This window comes from Archocentrus centrarchus, chromosome 11 (assembly GCF_007364275.1).
Source record: "Archocentrus centrarchus isolate MPI-CPG fArcCen1 chromosome 11, fArcCen1, whole genome shotgun sequence".
NCBI lineage: Eukaryota > Metazoa > Chordata > Actinopteri > Cichliformes > Cichlidae > Archocentrus > Archocentrus centrarchus.
Genome location: NC_044356.1, coordinates 13,593,709 through 13,621,269, shown reverse-complemented (window position 1 = coordinate 13,621,269; position 27,561 = coordinate 13,593,709). Strand labels below are relative to the sequence as shown.

Here is a 27,561-nt window from a genome sequence, read left to right as displayed (position 1 = left end):
CCAAAAAAAAAAAAAAGATTCAAATGCAAGTCATCCAAAGACATTTTCAACAATCAGATGACGGCTCCTTTTTCCCACTTCCTACATTTATCAGAGAGACCCGCAGCAGGATACTGTTCAGAAAAAGTGGGAGGGAAGCAGGTGTGGCTTCAATCCCTAGAGCCAGAGGGCTAGGTAGACTTGCAAAAAGATCACACACACACTCCCCATACACAGAAATAACCACAGACAAAATACACTCCCTCCAGAAAGTTGTCAAACCAGATTCCCTCTTCTCTGCAGCAGCAACAAAAAAAGAAAATATTAAGGCTTTTTGACATGCTGCCTCTTGGTCCAACCTACAGTAAAGTCTCCGTTTGACACGTCAACTTTGATATTTACTGCACAAAAGCAATTTCCATGTCTCACTGAGGCATCTCACCCACATATAATGGGAGTGAGCAATAACCGAGCAAACACCTTCCCCGGGCAAATAATTTACAGCGGTAGCTTAACAGAACACTTAACATTCCTGATCAGGCTTGTTACATCAATCCCTGCCTACGACGCTGCTTAACAGACAAGACATGATTGTCCAGCACCAGCCAGGGACAAGACAAATGAAAACAGGATCAATAATGGCAGGAAAATCATTGAGAAGCCATTAGAGGCTTTGTTAATTACAAATTTATTGGTGTGACTAATCGCCTGTATCTGGACAAGTACACACAATTGAAGCTGCAAAGAAGGATTATTTTCAGCTTGTAGTAGTTTCTTAACTAACATGTTAAATTGTATGGCCTGTATAAGTCAGAAAATGGTTAAAAGTGACAGTTAAATTCCCAGAGCATGTTACCCTATTAAAATAATTCATTTTCTCATACAGTTACTTTAAATTTTTATTTGGCTGCCAAAATTATTACTCTGAACAACAAATGAGTATATCCTAATCAAAATTTTGTGAATATAGCCTTTAAAAAAAAAAAAAAAAAAAAAAGGAAACAAAAACACACAAACATCCCAAAAACAGCATCCAGTGATTCCATAAGTAACACACTGGTCTAGATGAACGCGGATGAACAGCCTGAAATTTCTTCAAAGCTATTTTTAGATTGCCATGATGAAGCTCATTTAAGCATGAATAACGCATGAATTTCAGCCAGCGGGGTGATGTGCTGTGCAGTCAGTTACTGTAACACGTTCACTGGCCTACTAAAAACTGGCCTTGTCTCTGTGCGTTGTCACTGGTCACGCTCTGTGTGGACGGCCTAAGGGGGGAGGGCGGGGGGTTGTAGCTGTTCTGGTGTAACTGGACTACGATAGGCTGGAAAGCCGGACAAAAGCTCTGTGTAAATACTCCTCGTATCTACAGGCAACCGCTGGGAATGAGGCTGCTCTTTTGTGTGCGAGTTTCTAGACAAGACAACTTTGTTGCCAGCCACATTCTGCCACCTCATCCCCATTATGTCTCTGTGAACAGGAGTAGAACGAGAGACGAGGGGGTTGACAGAGTTGAGTGTGTGCTTTTAAATACTTTGACAAGGCCTACATGTGTCACTGGAGCTTTCTGTTTATTGGTAACTTTTAGGGACAAACACAGAGGATGATTCATGAAGGATTGTTCTGAAACCTGAACCCACAGAGAACCAGTTTCACTGGACAGAGGACAATAAACTAGGGCAGGGTATCAAAGTGAGTCACAGCAAGAAAAATGTCAAATATTAATAGTTGGGATCAGGTGTTTGGTCAGATTATAAAGCATGTGGATTCATTCCAATATCAAATTTATTATTTGTTTTTTTTAATGATAGATTGAGTATTAGAATGGTACCTCTGGCTGCCTGGGAATTTTAAGAGTTTTTAATGAGTAATTAATGAGATGAACTGAATTAACTGGTGAGCTGAAGAAGTGCTGCTAAGTGTTTTTTTGTATCTTTGGACAGAGCCATACGAGTCATTTCCCCTCATTTCCAGCCTGTACGGTAAACTAACTTCCTGCCAGCTCTACCTTGATATTTGGAATATATACAATATGTGAGAGTGGCACCGTCTTCTTAAGCAAGTTTCAACAAGAAAGTGAATACCAGAAAATAAATAAAGATAAGTGGACAACTCTAATCACTGACAACCAACAGTTTTTAGGGTATACCTGGTTAGTGGTATCAGTGATGGCCATCAACATTTTTTCCAGAGCTGTCTGCAGTCGGCTGCTGATTCCCATTAAATATTCCTCGTTCTCGAGCTGTGGCCCTGCCCCGAGCAGCAGGGTGTCCATCATCTGCTGGGATGCTTCCAGACTCTCAGCAGCCTTCATCTCACCGGACCACATGCTCACGCTGTCTGCACCAGTCTCACCACCCTGGTAACTTCCTGCAGCGTAATCTAGACCAGAGGAACAGAAGGCAGAAATGCATCGTGTTTGTTTCTCTGTGCGCATATTTTTAAGTTAAATCTAATAGTCTGTCTCCATGGCATCAGTTAGGGCCTTTGAGTGGCGCTTAATTTCAGACAGATCAAGCAAAGTACTGTGAGGAAACAACATGAACTCGCAACTGCTTAATAAGGATGCAGCAGTTTAAGGTTTAAAAATGTTTAAAAATGCTAGTCACGTGTGTTGTATACCAAGCAGCGCTAAATATACAACCCAAAAAAACAACAACAACAACAACAACAACAACAACAACAAAAACCACACTCACACAACTGCCTGCCGGATTATGTAATTCACATTTCGTTATTCAGCTGACTAGCTCAAAATCGCAAAGAAGTATCATGACAGCAGAATAAAGCAGTGTGGCATAAAGATGCAGCAGAATAGGACAATGGAATTTCTGAAGGACACAAGCAGGTTTAATTATTATGCTGGTCGCGTTATTCAAGCTTCTCTAATCGTAACCACAACAAACATGTAAAATGCCACTGGCTCTATTCTTAAATGAAAGACTTCTTATGTAACCTAGTAATGAAACATGGAACTTCACAGTGTGGGGGGGGGTAAAATAAATCAAAAACAAAAAAAAGTTAATTAATGAATATCCAAAGCTCTGTAGTTGCTGTGCTACACATGCACCCTTGTGTGAAATGTTTCAGGAATTCTACAGGAATTTACTGCTGAACTCTCTCTCAAATGTATTTACATAAAAAGGCATAAGCCATCTCTGCATATACAAATGTCACATAGGTAGGTGATCTCAGCAGCACCATTATTTGCATGCAAACTTGATAAGACCAGCCGCGATCCACCACGCCTAAATGACTGACTGCACTTTATAACTGATATCTATAGTCATGGGAAAACAAGCTTTTGAGAGAACTTGTGCAATTAAAAAGTGATTGTTAGGTTAAAAAGCTCACATATGGTGACTGTGACTATCACACACTGGATCTGGTGTTGTCTTACGGACTTAGAGTCTGCATCACAGAGATACGTGACTGTGGTATATCGGACCATTTTCCTGTTTTATTTACAGAAGCGGTCCCCAGCTCTGGGATAAATAGAGTATCCTCTGCACGTCGTGTGCGCTTGGTTAACTCTTTATGCGCTGCAGATTTTGCAACTGCTTTTAAAAACTCTGACTTAAGCAATTTGGACTTTTGCTTGAGCTTGAGTACTGAGGACTTCACTAACTCTTTTATATCTACTTGTACTGCTGTACTGGACTGTATTGCCCCTTTTACAACCAAACGCACTAAACCTTCCTCCCAGCCCTGGCTGGATGAGACAACCCGCGCTCTCAGGCGTGAGTGCAGACGCACTGAGAGAAGGTGGAAAAAGGATAAGCTCCATGTCTCCTTAGAGATCCTGCGTAACTGTTTGTTGAAATATCAGAAAGCAGTAAAATATGCAAAGTCTGCTTACTTCTCTAACATTGTTTCAAGTAACAGTCACAGGCCTCATTTTCTTTTTAGTGTTTTTAATTCACTAGCTGATCCTCATTGTAATGTAAACCAAGCGAATGTCTGTCCTGCACTGTGCGATAACTTTAAGAAGTTTTTTGTGGAAAAAATTTCTGCCCTCAGACCTTCATCACCTCAGGCTGAAACAGACTCATCTGCACCTCCTCCCAGCAGAGCTATCTTTGAGCAGTTTGAGCCTGTCACTCTCTCTACACTAAAGGAGGTGATTCAAAATTTGAGACCTGTAAACTCTCCCACAGACTGTGTTCCATCTCGCCTTTTTAGAGAGGCTTTTGATTCAGTGGGACCAACTATCCTCGCTCTGTTTAACAGTTCTCTTGCATCTGGTTGTGTTCCAGCTGCCTTTAAACATGCAGTTGTACAGCCTCTAATCAAGAAGAAGAACCTTGACCCTGATGTTCTTTCGAACTACAGACCAATTTCTAAATTACCATTTTTATCCAAGGTTCTTGAAAAAGTTGTTTTTAAGCAACTTCAAGCATTTTTAAGTGGACATGGAATGTGGGAAAAGTTTCAGTCAGGTTTTAGAATGCGCCACAGTACAGAGACGGCTCTTTTAAGAGTTTTTAACGATCTGCTTTTAACTGTCGACTCTGGTAGCCCCGCAGTTTTAGTACTTCTAGATCTGTCAGCTGCCTTTGACACTGTGGACCACGAGATCCTTCTGTCCCGCCTAGAAAATGAAATTGGCATTAAAGGCACGGTTCTGACTTGGTTCAGATCATATCTTACTGACAGAAGTTTCTCTGTCCATCTAGGAGACTGTTTTTCTACTGCAGCAAATCTTTCTTGTGGAGTGCCTCAAGGGTCCATTCTGGGCCCAATTCTTTTCTCATTGTATATGTTGCCTCTAGGGTCGATTTTTAGGAAACACAATATTTCTTTTCACTGTTTTGCTGACGACATCCAGGTGTATATGCCCATCAAACTGAACAGCAGAGATCCATGGAAACCCCTGCTGAACTGTCTAAGTGACATCAAGTCCTGGATGAGAAAGAATTTCCTAAATCTTAATGAAAGCAAAACCGAGGTCATATACTTTGGTAAATCTGACCCCTCAAGCAACTCCTCTGGCACTCCGAGTCATTTGGCTCCTCACTGTCGTGATGCTGTAAAAATCTGGGTGTCATTTTAGATAGCAGTTTTAAAATGGAGAAGCAAGTTAAGTGCTGTTACTAAAATCAGTTTTTACCAACTTAGAGTCATTGCCAAGGTAAAACCTTATCTCCCACAGCAGGACCTGGAAAAAGTTATTCATGCTTTTATTACTTCCCGCCTGGACTACTGTAATTCTCTGTACTTTGGCATAGATCAATCATCTGTGCGCCGCCTGCAGGTAGTCCAGAATGCGGCAGCTCATCTTTTAACTGGTATAAAAAAGCATGAACACATTACCCCGGTCCTGTCATCCCTTCACTGGCTCCCTGTCCGTTTTAGAATCGATTTTAAGATTTTATTGCTTACTTTTAAAGCCTTAAACGGACTGGCACCTTTGTATCTGTCTGAGCTGCTTCACAGTCACACCCCTGTAAGAGCTTTGAGGTCATCTAACCAGCTGCTCTTACAGAGGCCTAAAACCAGACTAAAACAGAGAGGCTTAGGTGCAGCAGCAGCACCAAAGCTATGGAATGATCTACCTCTCCATATACGCACAGCTCAGACAATACACACATTTAAATCTTTATTAAAAACACATTTCTTTTCCTTGGCATTTGGCTGCAGTGCTACCTCCTTTTAGACGATTGCTTTATGGTATTTTTATGGTATTTGTTTTAAATGTTTTTATTTGATTTGATTTTATTATTTTTTTTTTTTATGTATTATTATATTTTTTATTTTAGTATAGTCCTTGGGGTTATAGATCTTGTACAGCACTTTGGTCAACGTCGTTGTTTTAAATGTGCTTTATAAATAAACTTGACTTGACTTGACTTTTAATCACTAGTTTTCAGCTGATTTCCATTTACTACCCAGTATGTAGCAGAGTTTTTTACTTCAGTATAGAAACCTTTAAAAGCTGCAATAATCAGAAATCTAATTTTGAAAATAGACAGCCTGCCACTCTTGTTTCTAAACCTCTCCCAGATAAGCACAGCCATACTTTTTGTACTTTTTGTACTTTTTATTCCACTTTGTTCTAGTCACCTGACCTGGGCTGAAAAGACCCATAATTGGCCAAAGTCTCCTATCATGAACTACGGTTTCTAAAGCCCCCCAAAAGAGGTGCAGGCATCTAATTTAGTCTTGGACCAAGGAAGTAAAAAGGTCATAATTCACAGCATTTAACTTCTCATGATGAGGACTGTGTCGACTCAAGCATATTGTTGCATACTTTCAGAAGTCTAATACTGGAGTAATGATCTGTTAGCCAATTAATCTTCTAACCTACAGTATCCTACTGATAACCTGCAGGTGACTGATTAATATGAGCATAAAGTTTTCAGGGAGTATCAGAATAACTGCAGGTCCTGAATTCATTTGTTAACATGTGACTGTTATGCTTAACTTCCATGGAGTCACCACCCTCACCTATAATCAACCCTTTAGGTAAATCTTTCTGATACTTACTTTCCTTGTTCAGGCACTAGTATTATGTATCCATAATCTAAAAACACTCTGGATGTGGCATCAGTGCTATATTTTGCGTTATGAAGTGGGGCTAATCAAATATGAAATTCAAGTCTAACATATTAAAGTAATCTTGAAACATAAATCTGCGTAATTCTGATTTCAGCTCCGTGATGATGACTTTCACCCTGTAAATGCAGCTGCCATCATGTAAAACTGTACAGCACAGGATTTTTAGTCCAATGCTGAGGTGCTGCACAGCAATTAATAATTACAGCAATATACACATATTTTGCAGCTTTGTAGTCTGATGTTTCATTTGGTTTTTTTTCTTGTATAACTGCTAAAGAATAAGTCAAAAATAGCAGTAAGATAATTGAGGCGCCCGGAGCTTTTTGACTGATTATTGGACTCAGTATTGAATTGTTACTTACCCGTGTTATAATGTCTGAGAGTCAGTGTACTGGCCAACTGTGTGGTGGAGTGAGGCAGCTGTGCTGCACCAGAAGCGTCGCGCAGGCTCTGCATGTGGAGGCCCATCGTTTCCTCTGCTGCTGCTGTGGTCTTCAGGACTTCAACCAACACCTGGCTGAGCTTCGTGTTGGCTGTACGCAACAGGTTTCTAAAGCCAATTGAAGATGTATAGTTATTACCAAACACATTTAAAAAGAAAAATCTGGAAAGAGGAGTTCACAAGTGAAATGTTGGTTGGCTAAAAGAAAGGCTTGATATATTTGTTATACACAAAGAAACTGTATAGGAAATATATGTACCTCTTTGGTACATATTATAAAAAACAAAGTTGATGTGTTGATATTCAGAAAGTATGAATGAAGTGGTACCTTTCAGCATCTTTATCAGAAGAATCTCCATCGTCCCGCAAAGACAGTTTGTGTTCATCAGCCTTCGCTGTTCCCGACCCGTCTGGATCGCTGTCTTCCTCATCTTCTCCATCACTGCCATCTCTCTTCTTTAAGGCCTGGACAGGCAGCAGAGAAAACACAGACAGCAGCCCCGTCATTGCTAACTTTCAGCCGGGTAAACAGTCCTGAAAACTCCAAACAGCAAAGGACAGCGTGCTCGGCATGCGCGATCATTAGTAAAAGTGAATTCAAATCAGGCACAGCAAGGAGCACATAGACACACTGCCCTTTTTACAAGCACAAACACAAAGACACACTTTAACTCCCTTGGAGCTGAGAGAAACACTACTATCTTTGTGCTGCTATGGCAACAGGTGCACCTGAGGCACAAAGACTAGCAGGGGCGATAGTGCCACCTCCTGGAAGAATAGAAGTAACGCAGGAAAGGTTATCCTGTCATTGCCACCAGTCAAAGATGTTATGTGATTAATTTGCTTTGCCTGTTTGTTTTACCAGTGATGGAGCTTTGCCTGAATGAGAAGTGACAAATCAAAAATACGTAAATACTGCAATACTACAAATTAATCTGGATCAAGATACCCACCTGGACTCAGGGACTCCGAATATTTAAGCTGTTAAGGGAGTTTTTAAGCTGAGTGGAGGTATCCAGATGAGTCTCTGGTTCTTTCAATTGAAGACACCACTTTTTCAGGACATACTTTGCATGCCACTATTTTCTAATATTCTTTAGTAAGAACACTGCACTGTACACTACTACACCAGAGAACAGGGAAATATATTTAAAGTTTAAATCAGACTCAGAAACCAAGGTCAGAATTATTCACTGACTGTGGAGTAATTTTTGAGTCTGCAGTTTGTTATAGAGTTACAATCAAATATATTAAACTGATCCATGTTCCTATTTTTTTACACCATTATTTTCATATAGCATTATATAGCATATACCATTATTTTCTTGCTCAGATTAGGTCTTTGTGGGGTGACAGCACATTAGCACAGGATAGTAGAGGCAATGAGTCTGTGTTACCTCATTTGACAGAAATCTATAAATTGTTATTTTTATATATTAAGACAAAATGAACAATGTTTTTTCTTCTTGCCTTAATGAAACCACAATTAACAAAGCTGGTTAAAAAAAAAAATGTATAAGGGTTCAGTCACTCTAGGGAAATTGGTGGTTGGAGACCACAGCACAGCCAAAATTACTGCTGCCTTGTGCAATGAATTTCCCATCTTGTTGCCTTTGAAATGGTTGCTTTGAAGACAGAAACCAGGTCTGCAATCACTCGCAGTCAGTTGATGTCTTAAAAGGAACGTTGGTGCATCAAGACGACAATCAAATGGCAATAAGACAGAGTGAGCCTGCTATCAGTCTGCTGTCAGATTGCGACTGATAATGGGGTCAAGTTGGAAATTACATAAAATCTGTTTGTGGTAATATATTCTATTCTATTCTATTCTATTCTATATATGATTAATTGTGATAAATAGGTGAAAATTGCAAATCTGTTGCCATCTACATACACAGAAATTTATATTTCCTACTTCTATTCAGCCAGAACCTCATAGATATGAAATAAAAACTCAGGATGACAATTTTACTATAAACTGACACAAGCATTTAGGAATATTACCAGAATATAACCAGGGCAGCTAACTGAGTTGAGCCCCTATTGCAAAGAGGTGTGTCACAGACGAGTTGCATTTGGCACAGACTGACACTGAAGGTTGATTGCAAAGTGTTGCCAGTCTGTCTCCTTTTGCACTGCTCAAAAACGTTAAAGGAACACTTTTTAATCAGAGTACAGCATCAAGTCAGTTAAACTTGTGGGATATTGATCTGGTCAGTTAAGTAGCAGAGGGGGTTGTTAATTAGTTTCAGCTGTGCCTGAGAGCCCAACACTGTCTAGTGGGTCCTGTGCTCACTGCCTGGCATCGTGAAGACCGATCTGAATTTGCTATAGTATATCAGAACTGGCGGGTCCCGACAGATGAGAGCAGGTTCACTCTGAGCACATGTGACACAGCGTCTGGAGTAGCTGTGGAGAATGTTGCTGCCGCTAACAATGTTCAGCATGACCACTCTGGTGGAGGGTCAGTGGTGGTGGTCTGGGGAAGCATATCTATGGAGGGATGCAGGCTCTACAGGCTAGGCAACAGGATCCTGACTGCCATTAGGTAGCCAGATGAAAACTGTGGACCCACTGTCAGAACCTACGCTAATGCGGGGGGTCTTGGTTCCTCCTGGTGCATAACAATATCCAGTCTCATGTGAGAGTATGTAGACAGTTCCTTGGTATCAATTCCTTCATCCTTCAGGAATTAATACCATAGACTGGCCCCCATGCTCACCCAACCTAAATCCAATAGAACACCTCTGGGACATTATGTTTCAGTGCATTTGACGTCACCAGGTTGCACCTCAAACAACCCAAGATCTCAGTGATGCCCTGGTTCAGATCTGGGAGAAGATTCCCAAGACACCATCTGTCATCTCATTAGGAGCATGGGCTGACATTATGACTATATATATCTATATATAGATCGATAGAAAGATAGAGAGAGAGAGAGATCGATAGAGAGAGAGAGAGAGAGAGATCGATAGAGAGAGAGAGAGAGAGATCGATAGAGAGAGATAGAGAGAGAGAGAGATCGATAGAGAGAGAGAGAGAGAGAGAGATCGATAGAGAGAGAGAGAGAGAGAGAGATCTATAGAGAGAGAGAGAGAGGAGATATAGAGAGAGAGAGATCGATAGAGAGAGATAGATAGAGAGAGAGATCGATAGAGATAGAGAGAGATAGAGAAGAGAGAGATAGAGAGGAGAGAGGAGAGAGATAGAGAGAGAGATAGAGAGAGAGAGAGAGATAGAGAGAGAGATAGAGAGAGAGAGATAGAGAGAGAGAGATGAGAGAGATAGAGAGATAGAGATATAGAGAGAGATAGATAGAGAGAGATAGATAGAGAGATAGAGATAGAGATAGAGATAGATAGAGATAGAGAGATAGAGATAGATAGAGAGATAGATAGAGAGATAGAGAGATGAGATAGAGATAGAGAGAGAGATAGAGAGAGATAGAGAGAGAGATAGAGATAGATAGATATATAGATATAGATAGATATATAGATATAGATAGCTCTCGCTCTCTCTCTCTCTCGCTCTCTCTCGCTCTCGCTTCTCGCTCGCGCTCTCTCGCCGCTCGCTCTCTCTCGCTCTCTCTCTCTCGCTCTCGCTCGCTCGCTCGCTCGCGCTCTCTCCTCGCTCTCGCTCTCTCGATCCTCCCCTCTCGCTCTCTCCTCTCTCTCTCCTCGCTCTCTCTCTCCTCTCTCTCGCTCTCCTCGTCTCTCTCGCTCTCGCTCTCTCTCTCGCTCGCTCTCTCTCGCTCTCTTCGCTCGCTCGCGCTCGCTCGCTCTCGCTCGCTCTCGCTCGCTCTCGCTCCGCTCTCGCTCGCTCGCTCTCGCTCTCGCTGCTCGCTCTATCTCGCTCGCTATATCGCATCTATAGATCGAGAGATCGATAGCGAGAGAGAGGAGAGAGAGAGAGAGACCCACCCACACCACACACACAAACAAACTGGATTTCCTCTAAGAACTGGTTGTGGTTATTTGCAATTAGTCTAAGAACTATTCAAAACATGCCATAAAGGACTAGGGTGTGCATGTAAGAGATGAAGCTTTATTATAGTACTGTTGGTTAAAGTAGTTGCATGCACTTCCAGAAATATGTACAGGTGCTGGATGCTAAAAGTATCAGCAGAAAACATATTCTCTTTACATCTACTTTATCTTTAGTGCATTAAGTTTGCAGAAATGCATGATGGTGATTGAGTGTGTCTGGCTCAAAAACAACAGAACAAAACTGCTTCATCCACATTATTAATTAAAGTTCTGATCCCAGATTCAGGAACAGTCAAGATCATATTTATCAGGTTAATGAAGCAGAAAACATTATTACTCTTATGTGATATAAATGACAATAAATTATACCGTATACAAAAACAGATTCAATCCAATTGATGCAACACTTGCATTGTGACGCAATGCATGTGAAAATTAATGACACAGCAGCAATGAAGTCTGAGGGAATGTGTAGTTGAAAGTGGAGCGCAGATATACACATTGCATGCGACAGCTGAGTAAATGGCACTGACCTGCTCAGGTCCTGATTCAGATTTCTGCAGCTCCTCCTTTAACTTTCTAATCTCAGCGTTCCTCTCTTCAAGCTCCCTCTCCAGTCTCTCCCTCTCGACTTCCTCAAGCCAGCCGCCTGCAGTGAGGGAAGCTCTGGGAGTCGGCTCGTCTTTCTCCCTCTCCTCCAGCTCCTCATCATCCGACTGGGTCTGCATGGAGGAGTTTGTCTGTTGGGCACGTTTGTTGATTCGAGCCAGCTCAGTTTGCTGTGCAAACTCCACGGACATCTGAACTATGGCCTGAAAAGAAAAAGCAAAAAAAAAAAAAAAAAAAAAACCTATGGGTCCAAAGATATTTTCTTCAGGATTCCATTTGATGTGAGAGACAATGATGTGAGAGACAATGTGCTTTTTAAAACTTTGCATGTCCCTATCCTATACTATACATGTCCACAGCCCGAGGATAACCTTACTATAAAACAAGTCTAAGAAAAAAATACAGTTGAGCACAACTGTTGCTTTCTCGACCTAATGTTTATACAAAAACTCATGATACATGGCCACACACCCTGGCGACTTCCTCCTCCACTCTCTCCCAGTGTTGTTTCTCTTCCACAGAGACCTGCCTGGCTACCCCGAGGCTCTCAGTGGAGCTTCCAGCACCGCCGATACCGTTGAGATCCTGCTCTCTCTGTCTCCTCTCCTGCTCCCTTTCTTCTCTCAGTCGCGTCAGCTCCTTGCTGTGCTGCTCTTTGAGAGCGGCAACTTCTTGGAGGTACTTGTGGTAGAGAGCTTTCCTCAGTGCCTGCAGCTGTGCTGTCAGGCCAGTAGACTTGACAGACCAGCACAGCTCCACAACTTCCTCTGAGAAATCCTCCTCACTCAGGTCCTGGGAAGTCCAAAAGAAGTTGAAAAGTGTCAGTTACAAAATTACTGTGGCACATATTACAGCAGTAACATGTAAAAACGAAGCAAATTATGAAGATAAGAGTAATGAAAGTTCCTCAGGACAGTTCCTGAAATAACTGGGTCCCCTAGCTAAACTCCCCCCACCCCTGATACACTGGTAAATACAACATTTTGTTCTCTCTGTCTCCCAAACACGATAAAGAGATAAAGGGATGCCTTACATTACACACACTACCACTCTGTCTTGTGATGAATTCCTGTCTTGTCTATTTCACAGTCATTCAGCTTCCTTGGTACCACTTGCTCCAAGCTAAAAACTTCAAATCAAAAACATACAATGTCGGAAAGTGCCAGATTTTTCCCCCCACTTCTGCCAATCTTCTGCTTTCCTATCTTCCTCTCTGATCTCTGTGTGAAGATGTGAGAGCCTCAAAGCACGAGCTGTGGAGTTTTAAGGTCAGAGTGAGAACGACAAACTGAGGAAAGAAAGAAGTTGAAATGGCTCAAATGGAGCGCAGTTCATTCACGCAAGACAGAATCCTCCTTTCATGCAGCCACCAAAACTAGAATACATCCGCTTGGTTAAAACGGTGTTATGCAATGCCCGGCCCCTTTTAACTGTTAGATATAGGTCTAACTCTGCTCGTGGAATCAAGGCAGAGGATTTAGGGCACGTTTTAGCCTAAAGGCTGCAACTGCTCCCTCCCATCCTCCCTTACTGTCATAGCATCTTAATGCATGTGCATATTTCAGCTCGTAGCAAGATATGATGCATGTGACGTGGACGATTTAGGAGAAGCCAAAGTGGGGAAACCAAACCTTTAGTTCCTCTTTGTGCTCCTCCATCCTCTCAGAGCTGGACTCTGGAACACTGGAGAGGCAGAAAGATAAAAGGCAATGTCAGTACTGACTATGACGTAAAACTAGTTTAAGAATGACATTTGGATGGGTAAACACATATTAGAATAGGATACTGAAACTTTTTCTGATAATCAATCATAAATTGATACTCAATCATAATTAACAATTAAATCAATATACTGTAATGAATGGAGGTGTGACTGTTGCAAATATCAAAAAGTGTCAAGTCACAGTTTTGTTTATTCAAGTTTATTCACACCTGATTAAAGTGTGTTACTCTGGTAACAGCAGTAATATTGACAGAGACTTAAGTTGAAATACATCATGTCATGAGTCATGTACATGTAGTAACAAAAAAGTCCCCTCATTTTTCTTTTCTGCCACCTCTCAGACAAAAAGGTATTCATGCACTGTTCAGAAAATAAAAGAGGTGGGGGGGAAAAAAAAAAAAAAAAAAAAAATCGAGGACTGAAGGAAACCGTGGCTTGTATCTCTAGTAAGGGAGGAGAACTTTCAATTATATTATTATATTATTATATTATTATTAAGCTTGCATGCTTTCTCTTCTAAGGAACAGCTTGAAATTCTAATTCAGCACTTTGAATCAACTCCAGGTCTTTAATCTTCTTAATTTTTTTTTTTTTTATTATACATGCATGCAATAACAAGGGATCAGGCCTCACCCAGCCACAAAAGTACTTGTCAGCCAATTGTCCAATTACATCTGAGCTTCTGAAAATGGGGGAATATTTATAAAAATGGCTGTAATTCCTAAATAGTTAATGCAAAATTTTAGTTGAACTCCATGAATTAAAACTCAAATTCTACACTTCAGCCACATAACTGATTTAATATCCACCGTGGTGATGTACATAGGCAAAACTACAAATATTGTACCTTTTACCAAAACTATATGAAACTAACTGAAAATTATTTATCTGGTGCGTAATTAGTAACAGATAAAACAAACTAACATAAGCAGATCTGCAACTCATGATTTTCTCAATCAAAAAAAAAGGTTAACAATAAATTTCTTCAATCATTGAGATTGGGAAACAAAAGACAATTTCACCATTATAATTTTTAGGAAAGAAGGTGGAGTCTTCAAATTCTCCAAATACAGAAGATATTCAGTTTGTTATTAAATAAGTCAACTGCTGATGTCAATTTACAATTCATTTTAAAATAATGACATTACCATATAAACAGAAGCAGAGTAATTGTCTATAGATTGCCTGTTCAGTCACATTTGAAACAACAAAGCCAATTACTGAGTGTAACTCCTGCCACCATGGCAGAAAGTAATGTAAGTAAACATTTTTCAGAATAATTTAATTGGATATACACCTCTGGAAATTGTTTTATTAAACTAAAGTTGGGAGGAGAGAACAAGCTTATAGTTACAAAATCAAACAGTGGAGGGCAGCAGCATCTCGGTCAAAAGAAAGAAAAGGACTGCTTTCGCCCATTAAAAATAGATGAACATGGATTTATTTTATTATATTTCTGCCTTAAAGTATGTAGAAAGTATGAACTTGCACATAAATGCTAACTTCACAGGCCCCAACAGCCAGTAACCAAAATTTGGATGAGTAAAAAAGGAAGTGAAAGGCTAACTTTTGATTCAGTGAATTTTCTTCATTATACCACAGGACAGTATATACATCATGTTTGAGACAAAAACACTTATAATTTATAATTCAGTGGTGCTTAGTGTCTGGATTCTTATGTTAGCACCTCTCTTCTCTCTGAAAACCACATGGAAGGGCTGACAAGGTACTTCCACATGTTTGTGGGCTAACAAAAGGCGCCTTAGTGAATATTTCATTAGTTAAGGCTTTGTTGTCAACTGAAGTGGGTCAGGTAGCTTCCACGTGCTGCACAGGATGTGCAGACCAGCTTCTGTTTGAAGTTATCTTTAGTACTCTCAGTCATGTCACTTGCCCTGTTCAGACTTGTCTCCAACATACATAAAATCAGCCAATCAAATATTAAAATGAGTCCCTGTGTTTAAGCGTAAACTGTAAATGTGCAAGCAGAACAGCAAGAAATGGTATCAGTACAGCGTCAGTGCTGTTTAAAATCTACAAACTGTGGCATTAACAACAGAGTGAGTGTAAAGGCATCTATAAAAAATAAACTTTTAGGTTCTGAGTGTTGTACATGTTTTCTGTGAAAATATCCAGTAACTTACTTTCATATTTGCAGGTTAAGTTTACTTCCAAATCTAATTTGCCTAAAAATGTGTGCAAACATTTCTGCTGGGTCCTGCTTAAAGCGGTGCATCACCTGTCGTGGGCTGTGACCTCCTGCAGTCGCTGCTGCAGCATGAAGAGCTCAGTTGCGTATCGCTCCTCTGTCTCTGTGGTCTGCTGCTGGTAGTGAGCTCTGAGACGCTCCATCTCTTGCCTGTGACTCTCCTCCAGGTGCAGCTGCTTCTCCTTGGCCTCGGCCTTCAGCCTCTGCAATTCCACGGAAAGGGAGGTAGATGCACCAGGCCGCTCCTCCGGATCTAATCAATACAGAGGTAAAATGTGAAATACAATATGCTTAACTAGAAAGCATCTGAGATTAAAATCAATTAGATGAGACTTTTATATTTGTTCTGGGAATGCAGTCTGCTGCAGTGGCAAAAGACTACATCTAAATGTCCAGTACAAAGTGAATGAGCAATCAAGAAATGACATTTGCCAGTAAAAGTTAAACTGATTTTTTTTTTTTTGACAGCATAACAAGTTATCACATATTTACCATTAACAGGTATAGACATACTTCAGTATATGTATATCCAGTGTCTGCAATATACTGCAGTTTCTGCCATCTGTTACCTAAACTGCATTTGCATTCTTTTATGAATGTGAAACATTTGAGAAATACAAAGCACTTCACACAAATATAAAAATGCACCACACAAACAACACACCAGCCTAAGGTGTGAGCGACCTTTGAGGCACAGCAACCATTAAACACTTCAGCAGCGTAAATCTACAAAACTTTAAATCCTACAGCTGCAAAGAGCATACAAAAGAAAGAATAACACTGAATGATAAAGCTGGGATTAATAAGACTTATTATTACATACTTATACATGCTTTTAAACAGCACCTTATCATAAAATAGCTTTTAATCTTCTATCAGAGAGGTGAGCTCTAGATTTACCTTCACTTGTTGAAGGGCTTAAAGTGGCGACCTGCTCACGGAGGTCAGAGAGCTCCTTCTCACTGTTTCTCTTCAGATCACTGTACGCCATCTGCAGTTCATTTATCTGGAGAACAACAAATTTATTGGTACTCTTCTGTTCACACTTTAACCTTTGTTTGTCAGACAACAAACCTGCCAAACAAACACGTCAGTATTACAAACTAAATGCAAATGTGGTGTATAGTGAACATTATTCACTATAGTACAATTGCCATAGTATACCTTTTATTTTTTAGATGCATCTAACTTGTCAGTTTATACTAACATTAAATGACTCAGTAAAATTCACGCATTAATGCACAGTCCAAACTGCTACTTAAGAAATTTTACAGCCAATTAAACTTATAAACAGAAAGCAAAACATGCTTCCAAAGATTTAATAGCATTTCTGTTTATTTATTTTAAACAGTACAATATTTGTTTGAATCTTTTCCAGCCAAGTGATTTTCTTTCAGCAATGCATTATGAGGGAGACTGCCTCAAAATTCAATTCTCATTATACTTTAATTTTGCTACAGTTCTGGTGTGAACATAATTACATAAAAACAAACACTCAAAGCCTGCTCAGAATAAGTCTTCAGCGTGGAACTGAAGCACAGCTTATGGCTACAGGTGAGTAAGTTTCTACCTTGTTCCCATCATCTCTAAGCAGAGCCTGGAGCTGTGAGAGTCGATGATGTTCCTGCTCCATCCTCTCCCTGACCTGCTGAAGCTCTCTGCATAGCTCTAAAAATAAAAATAAAGTAAAATAGACAGGAGGGTTACATTTGGTTTTAGTATTTGAATGTGTACCTACAGTGGGTAAGGTAAAAGCATTTGGTAGCCACACAGTAATTAACGATGCTACAGTGTGTTTTATTATGCACAGTATTTGTTGAATATACTTATTAAAAGTGTACCTCTGGCCTCTAGGATAATGGAGGTGGATTCGCTCGTCACTGGTTGTTCTTGTGAAATTAGCGGCTGGCTCTCTGCATCGACATTCTCCAAAAACTCTTCACCAAAGAGTTTTTGAAAAGCCTGAAAAAGACAAAGACAATGTTGAATGCGATGATACTGAAGTTCCACACTTAAAAAATAAATAAATAAATAATTCGGAAATATTATTCTTTACTAATTACCAGAATAATCGCAGAGCATTCTTGTGACACAGCTTGCATCGTGTCCTGGTATTTGAAGCTTTTTTGCTCATCTAAGAAAAACAAGGACAAAATGATACAGGTAAAATAATATTATACAAGTTCTGATCTATGACTATAAGCATCTAGTATGAAAATCCTGCAGGACATGTGAGCCCATCTGATTGCTGTTCTGGTTTCATCGATCACTGACAGCTCTGTTTTGCCACAAACACAGATGCACACAAAGCCTCAATCTGCTCACTCTGCGTATCGTGATGTTTCAGGTCCTGCAGATGCAGCTCTAGAGAGTGCGTGCGGGCATCGGTCTCCTCCTGCAACAGCTCAAACTGGGCGGCGTGGATCTGAGACAGGCTAATGCGCTGGGCTTCCATCTGCAGCCTGCACTCACCCTTAAAGCAAGAAGAAGACATCATCTCATCAACATCAAATAATCCACAGAGGAATGTGCCTTTCCATCCAGATATACAGTATAGATATGCTATTAGATATATATTGTACTCTTTACATGTAGAGCATTTTAATATAGATAAAATGTTTGTTTTGGGATTTTTTTGGGGGGGGGGGGGGGGGCATTTGATAAAATAGATTAAAAAAAAAAAAAAACCCTGGAAGACATTAACATATTATTTATAAACGAAGAGGGGGTGGCGATTTTAATTTCAAATGCCCTGCACTATGAACATATTGCAGAACATAAAGACAGGGAGGGTCGATTTATTGTAATTACGGGAATAATAGATGGCGTCCTGATTAGTTTATTTAACGTCTATGCTCCACCTGGTAGCAAATGGCCATTTTATAAACACATATTTGAATTAGCAGCAACAAAGAGTCAAGGCATAATGATCTGCGCAGGGGATTTTAATGTCCGGTTAAACCCAAATTTGGATTCATCAAACGGTAAATCGAACTCCAAAAACACCAGTAAAAGAATTAGAAATATGATGGATGAACTGGGAATAGTGGATGTATGGAGGGATAAGAACCCAACCCTTTCATGACTACACGCACTATTCCCCTTCCTATAATGTATACTCACGAATTGATTATTTTTTCATGTTTAAAAGGGACATCCATAGAATAGAAAGTTGGGAGATTGGCACGTCTCCTATTTCAGACCACAGCCCAATCTATATCTCTTTTCACCTGACTAATAAAAGTAGATCCACTCTCTGGAGGTTAAATACAAACTTATTAAATAATACAATCATTAAGGAGAATATGAAAACTGAAATTAAAAGATACCTGGATGAGAACGATAATGAAGAGGTGGGTCCAATAATACTTTGGGATGCTATGAAGGCGGTACTCAGAGGGAAATAATAGCAATTTCCTCCAACGAAAAGAAAACCAGACAACAAAAGCAAAACCATTTGGAAGAGGAGCTAAAGAAGCTTCAGAAAGAACATTCCAAAACCCTTCAGGAGGCAACTAGGATCAAAATTGAGGCATTAAAAAAAAGAACTGAATAGTCTGAATATCCAAGAAATACAAAAAAAACTTCTCTTCACTAGACAGAAATACTACGAAGCAGGGGGAAAATCCTTGAGGCTCTTAGCATTTAAACTACAAAAGCAACAAGCTGACAGAACTATTCACAAAATAAAAAATATTTATACAAATAGGGTTGAAACAGGCTTAGAGAATATTCACAAATGCTTTTAAAAACTTTTTTCCAAACTTTATATTCCCAACCCAAATTGGAACAATGAAGAGCTGATAGACGCCTTTCTTTCCCACCTTTCTCTTCCCAACGTTACAACCAAACAAAACGAACAATTAATATCAGAGATAACTGAAGCAGAATTAAGATCAGTCATTGGAAAGCTGAAGGAGGGAAATCCCCAGGAACAGACAGATTTACTGCTGAATGGTACAGAGAAATGCAAGATCAGTTAGTCCCTGTTTTATTAAGAGCTTTTAATTATGTACTGGAAAAGAAAATAATCCCCCCTTCATGGAGAGATGCGATTATTTCACTAATTCCTAAAGAAGGCAAAGATAAGTTGATTTGTGGAAATACCGCCCAGTAAGTGTATTAAATATCGATTATAAATTAATTTACTGCCATAATTTCACAGAGACTGGAAAAAATCTTACCAGAGATAATACATAAGGACCAAACGGGTTTCATCAGACAGAGACAGACGCAGGACAACATTAGAAAAACCCTGCATATCTTAAGTCATGTAGTCCAACAGAAAATAGAAACCCTTGTACTGAGTCTAGATGCAGAGAAGGCCTTTGACTCAGTCGGATGGTCCTTCCTGTATAAAGTGATGTCCAGGTTCGGGTTTCACCGGACCACAATTGATGTAATTGGGGCATTGTACAATAAAAACCATCTGCTAGGATAAAAATTAACGGAGATCTATCAGACCCCTTTACTTTGGAAAGATAAGATAAAACATTACCAAGACTCAGGTTTTAACACTGAATTACAAGCCACAGAACAAATTTAGGAATTTGTATAAATGGAATTGGGAAGCAGAATCCATAAAATATTTAGGGGTCACACTATGCAAGGATTTCTCCAGGACTTTGATGCTAACTATGGACCCCCTAATCTCAAAGCTAAAATCAGACACACAGAGATGGAATTTGATCCCTTTTTCGACTCTATACTCCAGAATAGAGTCAGTGAGGATGAATATACTTCCATGCTTACTCTATTTATGTCAGTGTTTACCTATTCAGATCACAGATAGGCAATTCGTGGAGTGGGACAGGCAAGGGAAAAAGGCCAGAGTGAGATACAGAATTCTGCAGTTAAAAAGGAAAAAAGGTAGGACTGGGTCTCCCCGATTTACAAGTCTATTACCTTGCAGCTCAGTTAAGACCAGTGATTTGTCTTTGCTCTTCATCTTATGATGCAGTATGGAAAGATATAGAAGGTACAACGGGTTGGAAGTAATACCTTTATTATCAGTATTAATGGATAAAGATCTACAAGAGGAGCTGACAATAACACATGACTCAATGCTTTATACACTGCTGGATTCCTGGAAAAAGATAGTTTAAATTGTGCAAATTAGATAATCAGATCAAAATTCTCAGATGGTGTGCCTTTGATTCAGCTTTTAAGCCAAACAGAGTGATGGGAGATTTATAAGCTGGATCCCAAAAGGATTGACCACTTATTATTCATTTACCCAGAAGGGGGCGTTTTCAGAGTTTTGAGGAACTCCAAAGGTCTAAAGGGTTGAAAAAGGATGACTTCTACAGATTATCTGCAGGTCAGGACCTATTTTAATCAAAACTTACAAGAAACTTGGGAAACTGCTGAACCAGGATTTTTTAATGTGTTTCTGTCTCTGTTGAAATCAGATTCATGTACAGAACTTGTTTCGAGATTATATAACGGGATTCTTTGTCAAAACAAGGTGATACAGACTATATAAGAAATAAGTGGGTTAAAAGAAGGAAATTTGACTATTTCGTCTGAAAGCTGGGAATGGATTAACAAATTACACTGGATGACCTCGAGCTCCAATATATGGAGAGAATTCGTTGGAAAAACACTGTTTGATACTTTTGTAACTCCAGCTCAGCAAAAATATCAAGGCAGGGGGACACGCCTGTTGGAGACTCTGTGGGACAACGAGGCAAACCATCATCATATATTCTGGGGTTGCCCAGTGATGAGGCATTTTGGGAGCAGTTATGTGTTCACTTGAATAACATCTTCACTGTGAGAATCCCCTGTGAATGTGAAGCCTTGTACTTTGGAGACATTCCCATGCAATAACTGGTCTATGAAAGATAAAAAACTGTTGTTAATGCCTTTCTGGCGGCAGGCAAAAAGACGATCACTAGGAAATGGTTTAAAACCTGATAGCACCTACTGTACAATTGATGAATGGTTCGTAATTATCCATGAAATTTACATTCTAGAGAAGTTGTCATTCACTATTAAAGGTCAAAGGGAATCTTTTTTCAGGATCTGGTCAAAAATGGACAAATTATGTTAAACCAGTAATCCCAGTGGATTAAACATGTCTGTTACACAAAAATATTGTCATGTTACATGAGGTATCCCTGTTTTGATCCTGGCATACATACACATTTGACTGTATTTTCCCTTGACATGATGAGAGGGGGAGTCACCCCTCCCAACTTACAGGTTATATTTATATGTTTGGTTTATTTACTTAATCTAGGATTGTAGTTTTTTTGTGTCTCCACCGGGTTTTTCTCCCGACACGATAAGATTCGGAGCCCCCCCCGCTCACAGGTTATGTTCATTTGTTTGTTATTCTATTCAAAACTGGATTAGCAACTGACTTTTGGATGTGGAATTTAAACTGTACACAGAAGATACTGTCTGTAACATTTGCTTCTCCAAATAAAAATAAATTAAAAAAAAAAAAGTCCAGCAGTTCCAGCTGTTTACAGACTGTTGTTTTATAGAACAGGGGATGCTACACAGAGGGTAAACACGGCCCAGTCCCAACTTGTTTGAAAATAAAAATGAGCCAATATTTTTCTTAAAATGGTACATTTTCTTATTTAAACATTTGATATGGTTTCTGTGTTCTACTGTTAATAAAATGTGGGTTTATAAGATTTGAAAAAACAACAAACAAAAAAAAAAAAAAACATATTAGTTATAACTGAGCACAAATTAATTACGCAGCATAATAAATCAATGTGATAATCAGAAGACTAAAATAATTAAATAATATAACTCCAGCATTCATATTTGTTTGGCAGAGCTGTGATATGAGCCATCTGTGTTTAGAATGACAGGTCTGCCATTATACTCTTTAACAAGGAACAAAAGGCACACGGTGAAGCTTCTCTCTCTAATTATGCATCGTGCATTAGCACAAACTTCATTATGGCTACACACTCGTGAAACTGTGCTTCTCTTACCTTTGATGTCAAACATTTTAAAGTGCACTCTACATTTTAAATAGGCTGTATTAAAACGATCGATCTCCCTGTTCTCACTACACCTAACGAGTGCAGAGTAGAGACTCCTTTCAAACCTGTAGCTATGCAGATTTTGCTGCTTAATACATGCAGATGAGAGATGGTCAGTGCCTAACAAATAGATGGCAGGTGTGCTATGATGTGCTGCTCCTATAAATAATGAAAACTGTGGTGGGGAAAAAAAATGGCTTCTATGGTTAAAATGACACACCTATATAACACATACTGAAAAAGAAAAAGCTAAAATATACAAAATCATTCCCGGGTTGTTTTTAACAGGATTTTTCAAGGGGATGGACTGGTTTCTTTAAGGAGTAGCCTACAGTCTAGTTCCTAATGATGAATGGAGATATTTACAGAGATTTTACTGGCCATATTTGTTGCACAGAAACTTACAGTTTGTTAGCTGCTCTCTTCAGCATCTGCTTCAGCATCTGGGAGCTGTCAAGGATTAGCTGCAGCTGCTCCCTGACATCAAGGAATATTTTACTTTGAAAAACAGGCTCCCCCCACCCCATGCCTCACAGCATGGCTCTGCTCTGATGACAATTTTTATTTTCTAATTTTTGTAAGGCCGTCTGATAGGACTGCTGATGCAGAGTTTTTTTTTTTGTTTTTTTGCCTGGTGAAAATTTTCTGCCTACACAACAAGCTCATCTATTGTAATTTGAGGCACGTTGAGTGTGGAAATGATCTGTATTAATCTTTTTTTTTTTTAAAGTCAGGTTGGTGCAGGATAGAAGCACAGCTTTCACTGTACTGCAGCTGTATCAGCACCCTTTTTTATGACCTTTACCTCATACTGTTTGATGCATCAAAGCAGCTGAAAACAAAAGGCAGGATGTGAGCTTAAGTGACATTTACATGTTCAGTCGGCTCTCCCTGGACAACATGCTCGAGCGCCGGCCGTCCCATGTCTGCTTACCTAAAGAAGCAAGCAGAGTAAACATATTGTAGTTTTTAAAACTAATATTTCCCACAAATGCTGACAAATAAGACAATGATGGACAGAAAGGTAAGATGCACCGTTATGGATCACTTCCTGAGAGGGAGCATGGAGTAACTGCAGTAACTTGTTCCTAAAGTATCCACTACACTTTTGCAATTGGAAGCAGGAATTTTATACCACTTATTTCACATCCAGTGTTGACTCTACACAGAACATCAGAAAATTCTAGATCTTGCCACAGCAAATCAATAACATATCTACTAAATAAAACTTTCCAGTGCCACTATATATCTAACACTTGTTTTTCATGCTTTTTCTAAGCTTTTGCATGTTTGGCTTTTCCAACCCAGGAGGTGAAACTAATGACGAGGACAAGATGTGAAAATGGCAGACAGACAACCGTACACAATCTTTTGGATTCTTGGGTGTTTTTATGACACAGCTTGAAGTGACACAGACACAGAAGTTACTGGGTTAAAATGGCTTCTCACCTCAACCCTTCACTCCCTGCAGGATGGAAAGAACTAGAATGTACACATTTCTACACAACGGCAATGATTCAAAGCCATCAGAAGACTCGTTGACTGCGTTTTCCCTATTTTCAGCCATTTTTAAAGATTGAGGACGAGCTGATTATAAATATTGAATAGCACCCTTTAAAAGCAGAAATGAGCGGAATATCAATGGACACTTCAATGCAACACGCAGGCTGTATTGTGCGTGCACATTTCCCACAATTACTGCACTGAATGATCTGCATAAACTTGAAATGTATCTTTTGGCACAGCAGTCTGACTATGTTGCTTAGTGTTACCTTTCAGAGCAAGCCTGAACGCAATCTGCAATCATAACTGTTTCTCACTAGAGAGAAGACATATCAGTGCTGAAACGCCTCAGTCATACTCTCTTCAATATTTCAACAAGATGCGGCTATGAATGCACAAATACATTTCATCATGCTGATAATAATAATAATAATAATAATAATAATACCCCAGCATTAACTGTGATGGATGTAGGTTTTAACTCTTTTGATATGCATAGTTTTTATGAAAAGCCTTTTAATCATTTAATCAGATATATATAGTAATCAGACTTGAAAAAGGTAAAGAGAAGGTAGCAGCATGCTGCAGCAGATACATGTGAGTGCCTACCCTCTTTGCTGATGTAGCCTTTGCCTCCGTCTCCCTGGTATCGTCAGTGGTGTCCTCCTTACTGGCCCTCTCTTGTGAACGAGACGCAACCTGGCTCTCCATCTGAGGCTGCATCTCATCCTCTGCAGCACTTTTAGCTCTCTCTTCCTCAGTCACTGCCTCCTCTTTCTCCTCCCCTTTGTCTTTCTTCTCTGTTCTCTGAAAACCGGAGCCCACTTTGCGCTCCTGCTTCGCCCTCATGCCGCCTCTTGCGCCTGCTTGACCCTGAGGCTGAGGACTTCTGCGGGGAGGATCGTCCTTCAACAGGTCCCTCCCCTGAGGACTGCACTGCTGCTGGGATGGAGTATGTGAAAAGCCTGTGGAGCTCCAGAGTCTGCCGGATGCTGTCTCTTTCGTCTTCAGCTGCCTGTAAGAGGGACTGAAGAGCCTTGATCTCCTCTTGCAGAGATTGAATCTGAATATGATGATCCACTGAAGAACAAACTGGCTCAAGGGCTGCCTCATCTTCCTGGAGCTTAGCTTTTCTCTGGCATCCTGCCCTCTTATCTGCTCCGTCTTAATCTCCTGCTTCTTTTCCAGTTCCTTCTCTAGGATTTCATTTTGGGCGATGACCTCAGAGTTTTCTTTTCTCACTTTCAGCAGCTCTTCTTCTAGTTGTCCCACTTTGCTCTCTGTAAACATTAATTGCTCTGTAACTTCAGAAAGCCTTCCAGTCAGGCTTTCCTTCTCACTCAAAGTAACATTAAGCTTCTCCATTAGTTCAGTAGAATGTTTTTCAGTCACAGCTTATCAGTATTTGTGTCCTCCATATTGTCATCTCTGCTGCCCTCCTCCAGCTCGCGAATCTGTGACTGAAGGCTGGCGATTTTTGCCTCAAATTCAAGTGTCTCCTTCCGCGTCCTCTCTTCCAACTGTGTCTTTGCCTCAATGAGACACTTGTACTCTTCTTTGAGCTCCTGATAGTTTACCTCAAAATTCTTTTCAGCAAAGGAGAAAGTAGTCCTCTGCTTTTCCACTTCTTCCCTAAGCTCAGCTACTTGTTGCTGCGTTTGATTGCTCTGTGCTGTGAGTGCCTCAATTTTCAGAATTTTTGAGTTGATCTCTTCTTTCAAAGTGTTATTTGATTGGATCAGTGACTCCTTTTCCAGTTCAAGCTCTTTTAGTTTGTTCTCCCAGTGCTGTTCTCTCGCTTTTGTCTGGTTTTCAAGCACCTCCATCTTTTTTAGTAATGTCTGAATTTCAGTCTCCATTCTTGTTCGTTCTTCTCCCCCCTTTCTAAGTTCCTCAAGCTCGGCCTGAAGCTCTTGGAGCTGCTCGACGAGCTCATTTGCTTTAGAGCTGTGCAAAGCCATCTTGAGGTCTTCTTTGAGCCCAAGAATTTGGTGCAAAAGTTCATCTCGCTCTGCGGCAAAACTTGCCTTCTCTCTTTGTAACAAACGCAGTTCGTCTTCATGACCAATTCGCAGCTCATCCAGCGCTTTCTCGTGTTTGCTAGCAGCTTCGTTGAGAAGGTTTTCTGTGTTTAGAAAGTTCTCTTTTTGCAGTTCTTCCCTAAGATTGGTGAGCTCTTCTTCATGGCTAAATAGAAGCTGAGTTCTCAGTCGTTCCAGCTCTGCTTCCTGTGACTCTGCCATGCGGTCCAGCACAGCATCTTTTTCTTTCTCCAGCATCTCCAACTTGATCTTGTAATTGGTTATTTCAGATTCATGTTTTGTTTCAGCTTCTTGTGCAGCTTCCTGAAGACCATGCAGCTCAGTCCTCAGATTGTCAATGGTCTCTTGGAGCTGCTGCAGCTCAACGTGTTGGCTTTCCTGAGAGATAAGACTGTGGGATACCTGCTCCACCTTTTCTTTAGCTAAATGGAGCTCTTGAAGAAGATCATCCAACCTGGCCTGCAGGCTGACCTTCTCTTGGGCTATTTCACTAAGCTCACGTCTGGCTTTATCATGCATAGATTGAGACTGCTCTAAAGTTTCTTGGAGCTCCCTAATTTTAGTATTGAGGATGTCCACCTCAACAGTGTTGTCAGTGGAACTTTGAGACAGTTGTGCTTTTAGAAGCTCGAGCTCTGCATGATGCTGCTCAGTCATTTGCTGCACTCTCGCAGCATGCTGCAAATTAAGCTCCTGCTTCATCTCGACAATTTGTTGACCGTACATCTCATCCAGCTCCGCCCTGAGAACTTCAAGCTTCCTCTCAGTCTCTTTCTGCATTTTTTGGACGGTGTCACTCTCTGAAAGGCTGCCCTGGTGACAGCGCTTCTGCAGATCTTCGACTGTGCGCATGAGCTGCATAATTTCATTAGATGACATTCGCTCTTTCTGTCTGGAGGTTGCAAGTTCGCTTTTACAAATTTCTAACTCCTTTTGTTCTTTTTCCAATTGTAATTTACAACTCTCTACTTCATTTGTATGACTCTCTAAGTCAGCCCTTGTGCTTTCCAACTCATCCAGACAGCTTTCCAGCTCAGATTCCTTTGTAGCCATTCGCTGTTGGAGGTGGTGAAGTTGTTTTTCAGAGGTCTCCAGCTCATCTTCGAGCTGTGTAATGGAACAGTCACGTTCTGAAATGACTCTCTCTTTCTCTGCTATAATGAGCGCTTTCTCATCTGACTGCTGTATAATATTCTCATCTGTACTCCTCCCCACATGAGCAAGTTCATCTCTGAGCAGGGTTAGTGACCGCTCATGTTCTGTGATTATTGCAGTTTGCTCTGAAATTAACTGATTTTTCTCTCTTAGTGTTTGTGCAGAAGACTTCTCTGCTGCTCTCAATTCTGTCAGTGACTGCTCCTGACTTGAAATAACTTTTTCTTGTTTAGCAATCAACAAGTCCTTTTCATTTATCCTTTGGGAAAATGATTCTTCAGCTCTTCTCCCTGACTACAAAGACAATTACATCTTAGAAATGCTCGAGCAACATTTAAACCACGC

General features: G+C 40.2%; 1 protein-coding gene across 1 annotated transcript in view; it reads right to left on the bottom strand.

Annotated features, from left to right (window-relative positions):
- The window catches only part of LOC115788238 (A-kinase anchor protein 9-like), a 185,360-nt gene that overhangs the window by 30,997 nt on the left and 126,802 nt on the right, over positions 1-27,561 (bottom strand). The window contains 15 exon segments of the mRNA XM_030741192.1: positions 2,129-2,361; positions 6,900-7,087; positions 7,308-7,444; positions 11,499-11,777; positions 12,046-12,366; positions 13,206-13,257; positions 15,537-15,759; positions 16,407-16,512; positions 17,077-17,174; positions 17,348-17,468; positions 17,570-17,640; positions 17,832-17,979; positions 23,390-23,442; positions 24,571-25,429; positions 25,432-27,510. Coding sequence (XP_030597052.1) covers positions 2,129-2,361; positions 6,900-7,087; positions 7,308-7,444; positions 11,499-11,777; positions 12,046-12,366; positions 13,206-13,257; positions 15,537-15,759; positions 16,407-16,512; positions 17,077-17,174; positions 17,348-17,468; positions 17,570-17,640; positions 17,832-17,979; positions 23,390-23,442; positions 24,571-25,429; positions 25,432-27,510 — 4,968 coding nt within the window.